We start from the raw sequence: 10291 nt of genomic DNA on the forward strand, positions 1-10291 counted from the left end.
ATCAGGGCAGAGCAGGCTCTGAAGCCAGAGGACGGCTCTAATTATTGAGAGCCAATTCCATTACAGCAATTTCAGCCCCAGGGCAACACAGGCCAGATTTTCCAGAGGGGCCACAGAAGCAGCTTATCCTCTGCACCCACAGGAAAAATGAATTATGCACGTGCAGAGCAAACTTGCGGCAGCCCACAGGGACCATTGCCATGCGTTACCAAACCATGCCACTCCTGCTCCAGCAGAGAGCCGCTATAGGCACTTCACTCCAGCCCTTCTTGCTTTTCAGACGGAGAGCTCCCAGGTCCCTTTTGCTACCGCCTGCTTTTGCCTAGCTCTGCAGTTTGTTTTGGCTTTGCTCAGGTGTACTCCTTGCCCTGGCTTCAGCAGACTCCAGCCAAAGCTCCGACGTGGGCATGCGGCTTCGCAAGGCCGCCTGTTGGAGGGATCGCATCCCAGAGCAGGATGCAGGCAGCAAAGACGGTCCTCGTTCTGCCAGCAGCTGTGGAGACAAGAGCAGGAGAGAAGCCAGAACCAGAAGTCTCAACGTTAACCCCCCCTCCTCCTGACTCACAGAGAAACCTCTAGAGAGAGCCCCCCCCCCAAAAAGGGCAGCGCATCGCACCAGGTAAGGCAGGGACTGGTCTGGGACATGCTCACCTGGAGGAGGGAGGGCACCTCTTCCAGACACCTCCCACAGCCTGCTGGGAGCCGTGACAGCACATGGGGAAACTGAGGCAGAGTCCAAGGTTATCCAGCAAAGCTACCTGTTCTCCCCCACCATTTCCCCTATCCGGGGGGACAGGAGAGGAAGGGAAGTATTTTAAAGTCATCCCAAAGGCAGCAAGAAAGCAGGCAGCAAGTCACAGTTTTAACCAACCTTCTTATTTCTTTATTTGAAAGGCACAGCTTGTACGTCCTTGATACAGCATTTTCAGTTCCTCTTATTATAGGTCAAGTGATTAAACACAAAAAGCAAAACAAGATCTTTCTAAAGGACTATATACAAACACCAGATTATTATTTATTATTTTTTTGTTCCTTTTTTTTTTTTTTTAGAAGACACGCTAGCGCACGGAGATAAGAACAGAGAAAGCTGCTGTATCCTCTACATGGGGGCAGGGGCACAGGGAGGGGGAGGACCAGGAAGGGCTCTCAGTCTGCCTGCCCCTCTGCCCAGCCACCTGAACCCCCCCAAAGCCGGGTGCTATGCCAAAGGGGAGCAGGTGGTGGAGGCTCCCCCTCCAGCCCAAGGCCAAGGAGCAGCCGAGGAGAAATCCTGGCAGCCAGAGCGTATTGTACTGCCGCGGGACTGGTCAAGAACAGATACATGCAGAACAGCAAAGTGCCGGCCTGGTATTAGTGCAGGAGGGGCGTGGGGAGGACAGGGACAGGGCCGGGGTGATGCAACGAGATCAAGAGCGCTTGGGGAGGGAGGAGATGGTTTTGGGGCAGGGATCCCAGCAGGGAGTTGTGCAGAAACCGTTAGGATCAAGGGGCATCTTTAAATACCAAGGGGGGAGCGGCAGGCAGAGGGGAGCCACGCGGCACCGAGGAGCCGGGACAGCCGGGGGGCAAGCAGCCCCAGAGCAGCCCAAGCCAGGCTCTGGCTCGGCTCTGCTGTGGAGCAGGGAAGCCAGGCTGGGCACAGGGAGAGCACAATCGGCCACATGGTTACTGCTATGGCGCTTGCATTGCTGCGGAGCAGCCCGTCTGCTGGGATGGCGGTGGGGGCATCCCCCAGGCACTGCTGCCCATGGGAACAGGCCTGGCAAGCTGCCACCAAACACAAGCCCCCGCAATTCTTCTGCGCAGCAACTTGAGAGAGATACTGCATCTTGCATTAACCCGTGGGCATCCCCGTCATGGCCATTCTTGTCCTCCTTGGAGAGGTGAGCCTGGGAGCCCAAGGCCGAGAGTGAGAGGAGCCCAGTGCCAGCGCTGACAGCAGGGAGGGATGGGGGCTGGAGGCCCACGGGGAGCGGAGTCAGAGGCAGAGCAAGGGCTTGGAGCTGCGACAGCTGGTGAGCTTGAAGCTGCTGCTGTAGAGAATGATGGACAGACAGGAAGACAAGAGAGGGATATTGTCATTTTGAGTGCACTTGGACCCCAACCCAAGGGCCTGGGCTGCCCAGACAGACTGCGCCAGCAGCCAAGCTTAAACCAGGGACCTCAGGGTCCTGGAGAGCACTGCAGCCTCAGGGGAAGGAAAAAAAAAAAAGAAAAAAAAAAAAAGAAGAAAGATTCTAGAGTCCTTGGGCTGTGACAGCCTCAAGAGAAGACTCAACAGCGTGTCCCCAGCATGACACACAGTCCCTAGCCCACAGGACATCTAGCCTCAGACTCTGGCATGCTCCAAGGATACAGTTAAAGCCCTCCCAACCTTGACCAAGAACAGAGGATGTTTTCATGTCAAGGAGCTGCTGCGGTTCCTGCTCAAAACCAAGGCTCCTCTCCTTGCACCCTGCTGGGATGGAGCAGGAATCCATGCTCCCCTGCAAACCCATGCCCACATCATAACAAGTCTGGACAAAATTAGGCCCATGCCAGCAGGGCCAGCCCAGCACTCACAGCCTCATTCCAGCAGGGCTGCAGCACTGCACATGGAGCAGCCTGCTCCCAGCATGCAGGGCACATCCCCAGGTCATGACTCCCCTGCCCAGCTCTGTCTCAAAGGCCAAAGGCACGGATTCACATCCCTCCAAACCCAAACTAAACATGCATCACGTACACGGATGATGGAGTTCAGTTCTGGCGCCGTAACCTGCTTGGCTCGTTCAATGGCTCCCAGGACTTGCTGCTGATGCTGGTGTGGAGAGAACAGAGGAATTCAGGGTCATTTCTGATCATCACAGGGAAGGAGAACAGGGACCCAGCCCTGCTGGATCTGACACACACATGTACTTTATTGCAGCTGCTAGCACCGAGATGTCAGGGCACAGAGGCAGGCTGGTTAACCCCACAGCCGAAGACACCTGCACGCACTTTGTTTGTGACAAGGACCTTACACCACTGAGGCCCAACAGTAGTGAGGAGCAGGGAAGGAGGCACGCTTGTCTCATTGCTGTTCCTCACCACAGGGTTAAGCAGGTCCCCTCTTACTTCCATCCTTGTCCTGCTCTGCACAGGCTCAGCGATCCTTGGCCAGAAGGACTCTAAGGTGGGCAATGCCTCTCACCTACCCAGACCTGACACAAAACAAGACCCCCAACAAACAAAACAAGCCCTAAAATCAGAAGCTATTGGGAAGCTCCCCACTCCTTGGGACACATCCCGGGTCCCACCTGCAGCAGCTGGAAGATGCTGCTGTGGAAGAGCCCGGCATGGCTGCTCCAAACACAGGCAGGAAAAACAGCTGTATCACATACTTTAAAAAATAAAAGACAACTCTACTTGCTCCTCTGAGAGCACAAGGTCTCCGAACACCAGGCCTGTCCACTGCACTCCAGCAAGTGGATTTTTCTTTCCATCTTGGCAGCAGGACAGGGTTGGGGAGGGGGAAGGGGTTGCATTAAGATGCAAAAGGTTTAGTCATGGCTTAGTTATTAGGCAGCTCTGATCTGATCAGCAAGCCACTTTGTCTTCCCCGAGAACAGGTGGGTGAGAAAAAAAAAACACAGCCTGTCCCTCAACCCCACAGTTAACCCAGACCGAGAAACACAGCCTCTATCCCACAGCTAGTCCTGACCAAAAAAACAACCATGAGAACAGCCATGGAGCTTAGCCTCTGTGGGGTTGTGTGGGGAGATGGACAGATACGGCACTAGAGGTGCTTCACCTTCCTCCTGCCTCAGGCAGCAACTCCCAATTAATTTCTCAGGGGAGTGGGAGGAGCCTATCAGCTGCATTAATTAATGAAACAGAGGAACCAGATCTCAAGGAGAAGCCATATGGAGGTATTCTTTTTAAACATCCCCCTCCCCCAATTAGCTGCCCAAAGCTCCCACCACCCATGCAGAAGTGGCCAATGACTCAGGAATCATGGGCAGGAGAGAACAGAGCGGTCCACAGCCGTCAACAAAGGGCATGGACAGGCACATTAGCCACCGCACAGCACTTGGGGGGGCTGCTCAAAGGCCTCCAGGCCAAACTTGTCTTGAAGGGCTTGTCCCTGCACAGGGGCTGAGAGCAAGTGACAAGGTTTCCCAGACCAGGTGCGAGGAGCTGCCCACGTGGGAAGGCCATGGCGCCTCGCTGCCCCGCAGTGGGACAGGGGCCTCCGCTCCCCCCTGCCAACGTGCCCCTGAGCCAGAGCCGAGGCCAAGCTGGGTGACTCACCTCTTGCGAAAGGTAGGGCAGAACCTGTGCACAAATCCCATTTAGCCTCTTGACGATTTCAGCCTAGAAGGTGGGAAGAATGGAGAGAAAAGGCATCAGGCAGCTTGGGACTGACTACCCTCAGCACAGGCTGCCCCACCTTCCCCTTCCCCAGGCAGGGCCCAAGTCCCTGAACAGCCCTAAGAAAACACACTCCTCCTGGAAAGATGCTGGCAGTGTCCTGGTGCCATGGGGGGTCACCTCACCCCCAAGGCCCCTCCCTACATAGTTAAATGAATCAATGCTGCTGACTGCGAAGAGCTGATTTTCAATATTCTCTTCCCTCTCCCGGTCTCCGACATTCATTTAACGAAGTCGGGAGTGACCAGAGAGGAAACTTATTATAGACCCAGGTGGGGATGTGTTGAATTACATTTGCTATGTGGGCACAGACACATGTGCTGCCACCGCCGAGACCCCCGCTCTGCCCCAGAGACCAGCTGCTCAGCCTCCTTGGACTCCTGCTCCGCAAAGGTAAGTGTTTGCCCACTGCCAGCCTCCCTGTGGCTGAGGTGCAGGACTGGGGCTATTCAGGGAGACCACAGGGACTGGGCAGCTTCTTCGCTAGCCTCATACAAGCAGGTGGCAAGTTTTGGGGTGTTAAATGCTTTTCTCCTGGGAAAGAGTAAAGCTACCAGCCCTTTGCAAATCACTTCCCAATGGAGTCAAAAGACAGAGCCCAAGGGTTTAGGCATGCACCAAAACCGGCCAAGGGGACCCCACCAGCACCACATGGGAGCGGACTAGACTGGGAGACAGTTCATGAGACAGCAGTGAGGATTCACGGCTCAGATCCTTTACCATGATGCAGGTTTTCCCAGGGAAGCCAGTCTCGTGGGCTTACCAACGAGGGCGATGGGATTGGAGGCACCAAGTGCCTTTGTGGGGAGCAGAATTGTGCTAAGAGGCTTATAACTGAGCCACAACACACAGATGACTCTGTGACTGGAAGCTGAAGCCAGATAGAGTCAGGCTCAGAGGAGGCTCATGTTGTTAACAGCACAGGTAATTAGCCACTGGGGATAATTAACAACTTAATTGCCAACTGGGGTTAAACCACAGCACCACCAGTGGGGGTATTGAACAAACTTATCCAGGCTGCAGCAGTGTCCATCACAAGGAGGCTTTCTTAGAAGGTCTGCCATCGTATTACCTAATCACAGCTTAAGAGAAGTGCTCTCTGGCCCAACTACATCCCACCTTCCTGGATACTGGGGAAGGTGGCAGGGCCAGAAACCCACCTGGGGCCTGGGAGGAGGGTTGGGAGGGACACGGGGTCATCTTCTGCCCTCCACCCTGGGCTCACATCTGCTGACCGACTCAGCCACAGCTCCACACCGTGCCTGCACTGTCTTGTTCAGTGCTTAAATATCTGTTCAGGCCCTGGGGAGAACCAGAGCATGCCTGCAGCCCAGGGTGGGAGCCCTCAGTCCGGCAATGCGATCCAGAGAGGTGGGGGGTCCCTGCATTTTGAAGGCAGCTCTGACATTTTACAGGCTCATGGCACTTCTAGTTCCCGAAATACCACTGCAAAGGTGGGCAGAGGGCAAAGCATGGCAGACAACCCACCCTCCCCAGGAATTAGAGCACTTGGAAATGCCTTCCCCCTACCTGTTTGTGCATTTCAATATTCAGCCCATAGGACATCTCGTAATACTGTAGAGTGGGGGAGAAGAGAACAAAAGAAATTGTAAGTCAAGTCTCCATCAGGTAAAGAGGCTCCATACAGCAGTGCTGGGAACTACTACTGCTTTCCTAGCAAGGTCTTCTACAAAGGCTGGGCAAGGATGGAAGGAGAGAAGAAGCCGGCCCTAGGAAACAAAGAGAGCAGGAGGCAAACACAGAGACCCTCTCCAGGTCTAAGGCAGAAGCACCAAGCCCAGGTGCTCCCTGCCCACCCTGCTCCAGCCTCACACTGCTGCAGACAGAGACCTGGGAACTTGCTGACTGGGCCCCATGCAACACCCCTCACAGACACCTTTCAGCAGTCTGCAACAAGGTGAGAGTGAGTGATGCTGCTTCAAACCTGGAAAAAAAACCCTCAGGGCTCCACAGACTTCGATATCCACAGCCAAAAGAGAGGCAGCCTGACTCTACAAGCATTGCCTGGCCAATATCCTAAAGCCCGCATGGCTGCTTCAGCAGCAAATGGAAGTGATCACAACTGGGCTTCATCTAGCAAGTAACACATCCAGCTGCACACAGCTCCAGCTGTTTGGGAAGAAGCTGTGTGGAAAAAAAAGCCACACGCAAAAAAACCCACCCAGAAAACCCCCGCACAGCAGCAACAGGCAGCTACAGTGCAATCTATTGGCAGGAGAAGCTAATTCCTGACCCCTGGAAGAAGCTGTTTTAAGGCTGATGTTTGAGAGTTTAGAAATCTCCTCCCTCAGCTTGCAGGCTGCAATTCTCATTCTTCCGAAGGGAAAGAAAAATCCACATCTGCGCCCATTTAATTCAAGGAGATGATCACTGGCGTTTTGGTACCGACACCACAAGTCTGAGAAGCGCCCAGCTTGGTATCGCCACGATCTCAGCCTGCTCTAACACCACTGCTGGCTCTCGAGGCTTCTTTGCATTCTGAAGACTGAGCAGGAAGCAGGAGCTCGACCCCAAGCTGCTAATTGTGACTTATTCAAAAATTGGAGCAGCTGTAGCAGCTTTGCACATTCACAGAAACCCTCCTCTCTGCTTCCTGTGACTCGCTGTGGTGGGGAACGACAGCAGCTCTGTGCGACTCCAGCTCAGCCATGCAGACAAGGCAGGAGCTGCTGCGCCTGTAAAGCCTCAAGTGCTGCACAACAAGCAATAGCCCTTCCCCTCTGCCGCCGACGGTAACCTGAATCAATTCTGGTGACTGTCAGCATTAAGGGGGGGGAAAAAAAAAAATCTCAGCCGCACCTGGAGATGAGAGTCTCCATACAGGCTGCAAGGCCCAGGAAGCAATCGTTTATCAGTGAGAATGGGCAGGCTTCCGCATTAATATACAAGGAAAGCTGTGATCTCTTCTCCTTGGTCCCAGCCCCAAGCACGCCTTGCTCCCCACAGCCTCGGAGTCTGGACGCACGGGTAGTACAGGAGGATGGAGGGGCCAGCTCCCTCATTTCTGGTTTTAAAGCCCTAACTCTCCTCTGAAGAGCTGCTGTATTAATTTCTACACCTTATCTCTTCCTTCCAGGGCAGGTGCAGCAGCTGGCAAGCAGGCACCACCTCATCTTTATGGACAGTATCAAAACCTCCTGTTAACTCCTTGATAGAAAAGGAACAGACAACAGCCTTGCCTGGCATCCCTCCCCTCTGCTACAAGGGCTCTTCCATGTGTGGGAAGACAGAGGCATTACCTGGTAGGCAAACCATCACCCTGCCTACAAGAACATGGCTGTTTCCTGGCGGATTTCTCTTTAGAGAGTTATGGCTAAGCCTGCTGCCCGCGTGTGGCACTATGTCTCATGCCTTTACCAGGCACTGCCCTGGGATTTGCACACTTTGTGCTGGGACACATGCACCTGTGAGACATGCTAGCACTTTGCACCGCGGCTCTGCAAGGCTGCTGGGGTCACGAGAAGGTGCAGAGGATTTAGCTCTCACACAGCAGCTGGTTTCTGCTTCCAACTCCCACCAGGCTTGTGACATTTCCCAGCTTCATGACTTCTCAGAGCACTGCTTTGTCTTTCACTGGCCATGACTCTCCCGAAGTCCCCAGATGCCTGCACACCAGCTCCCTGCAGCTCCTTCTCAGGTGCGTAAGAGCTGTCACTTCCCCCAGGGCACAGGGAGTATGGTCAAGCAGCCAGCGGCAAGGCCAAGGACCTCATCACCACCCATCAAGCAATCAGCCACTGGGCCCATCAGTTTTCTATGTCCAACAATTCTCTGCTACTTCCCTGCATTTCAACAATCCACTGCATGCAGACAACACGAAATATAAAAAGCCCCGCTTTCAGAAAAGCCAATGCCAGCCTTGCCTAGAGACCTGCCACTCCACAGGGTGAAGGCTCCCTGCCAGCCAAAACCCAGGCACAGGCACCTGCTCACCGCTGGCGTCCCCACCCACGTGCTCTTAGCTGCCAGGGCCAGTCCTTACCATGACGTAGTGACGCTGCATCTCCGATTTCTCACTGGCTAGTTTGTCGCATTCCAACTTCAAGCTGAAAAGCCAGAAAACAGTAAGAAAACCACAAACAGGAGGTGAGAGAGTTGATCGTCACGGAGCAGCTGCTTCCTGCGCAGCCCCATCCTGGCCAAGCTGGGTTCTTGGATACCACCATCCAGATTCCAAGGGGTGGTCGGAGCTGGGCCACGCTGTGCTGGCACAGTAGCGACCGCAACAGAGCCTGCTCCTACCTTCCCAGCCAGAGTCCCACCAACATATTCAGGAGAAGCAGCACAAGGCTACCCACCAGCTAGACATCAACCTCCCCCAGGCAAATCCTTTCGGCAGGAAGCAGAAAGCTGGGCAGAAGCAGAGGTGGCTGCCCAGGGAGGGTTTTGCCTTTCCTCAGCTGATTGCTGGCAGCTGCGGACAGCTTCTAGCATGGGCCTGTCTGCAGCACTCAAGAGATGCTCCAATACAACTTCAAAACCAAAGCCAGATCTATTTCTGGATGGTGGTGGGGAGGCCCAAGTGCAGCACATCCCTCCAGAAGAAAGGATTTTTTTCTCTCCCCTAGGTTCTTCACACCCTTCAGAGAAAGTGCTGCTGCTCCCAGTGTTTTACGAGACTCCAACTCACCAGCCGAGCAACTGCAGCCAGCATGTGCTGTGGTTTTATGTTTCAAACAAGAAACAGCTTCACCTACACAAAACCTGCTTCTTGAGCAGATTAAGTCCAAGGGGGTGGAGTGGGAGGACAGCCTCTCTTCCAGCGGGCATGTTTCTTGGGCTCCCCTACTCCCTTGCTGGCACTGCCCAGAGACATGGGGACACCAGGAAATAGCCATTTCCCAGCAGTTTTTCTGCCTGCTCCTGCCAGAACAACACCACCGCAAACCTGTGACCCAGCCACCCGGCAGAGCCCAGGCTGGGAGAAGGCAGACAGGGAAGTTGCAGCTGCATGGCACCGAGGCACACGCCACAGACAGTGCCTCACAGCCTGCCAGGCCACGGCAGAGGGCATCACCCAGTCGATTTAACCCAAGAGCTTCACATTTATTTCAGATACGCACACACACAAAGCAACAGACTGTCACAAGCCAGCTTTCGGGTCAGCAAAAGTATTTCCACACACACCCACAGAAAAGCAGAAGCTTTTGGATTTAAGTGCTCCCTGCAGCATTCGCCGTCCAAGAATGGCAGCCAGCAAGAAGAACCGAGGAAAACTCCCAGCAAGACACGGGAGGCCTGGCAAGCCTCCGCACAGTCCTGGCTGAGCAGTGCTTAGAGGAAAGACCTTGGCTGGAGAGGGAAGACACATGTTCTCCTCGCTGGGCTCCGAAGTGGACGCAACTAATCCCCTGACTTAGGTCCTCCTCTAGCCAAAGGTGACCTAAGCTACGTGACCAGGTCCCCTCCTTGGTGTTCCGCACAGCACAGTGAAGCAACGAAGCAGAAGAATCAGAGTGATTCTTGCATGTCGTGCCACTGCCTGCCAGCCCAGCGGAGGCTGCGGGGCAGACCCAGGCCGGGCCCAGTGGCGCACGGGAGCACATACCTGTGGTACTGGGCCTGCAGGAGCTGGAACTCATCCTTGATGCGGTCGCAGGAGTCAGAGGTCGTGAACTTTAGCTGCTGCGGCAGGTGAGAGGAGCCCTTGAACAACAGGAGACAGCGCTGGTCGCCGGGGGCAGGCAGCCTGCTCGTCCCACCCGCGCAGCTGCCCCGAGCCCGCCCTAGTCCCGTCGCCCCGGCCAAGGCCGGGACGCCTCACCTCGCACCGGGGGCAGAGCCCCTGCAAGGGCAGGCCGGCAAGAGGGTCGGCGGGGCACGCCGAGGGCCGGCGCGCTCAGGCCCGGGACGCGCCCAAGGTCACCCGTGGGGCCGCTGG

General features: G+C 55.1%; 1 protein-coding gene across 1 annotated transcript in view; it reads right to left on the reverse strand.

Moving 5' to 3' along the window:
• Nucleotides 1-854: 854 nt before the first annotated feature.
• AES (amino-terminal enhancer of split) overlaps nt 855-10291 on the reverse strand; it is a 17026-nt gene continuing 7589 nt past the window's right edge. Inside the window, exons 2-7 of the mRNA XM_019472223.1 lie at nt 9959-10056; nt 8393-8456; nt 5920-5964; nt 4270-4332; nt 2723-2797; nt 855-2033 (exon numbers count right to left, since the gene is read on the reverse strand). Coding sequence (XP_019327768.1) covers nt 1407-2033; nt 2723-2797; nt 4270-4332; nt 5920-5964; nt 8393-8456; nt 9959-10056 — 972 coding nt within the window. The 3' untranslated portion in view covers nt 855-1406. The remainder of the gene's footprint in view (nt 2034-2722; nt 2798-4269; nt 4333-5919; nt 5965-8392; nt 8457-9958; nt 10057-10291) is intronic.

Source organism: Aptenodytes forsteri, unplaced genomic scaffold, assembly GCF_000699145.1.
Source record: "Aptenodytes forsteri isolate BGI_AS27 unplaced genomic scaffold, ASM69914v1 Scaffold147, whole genome shotgun sequence".
Taxonomy (NCBI): domain Eukaryota; kingdom Metazoa; phylum Chordata; class Aves; order Sphenisciformes; family Spheniscidae; genus Aptenodytes; species Aptenodytes forsteri.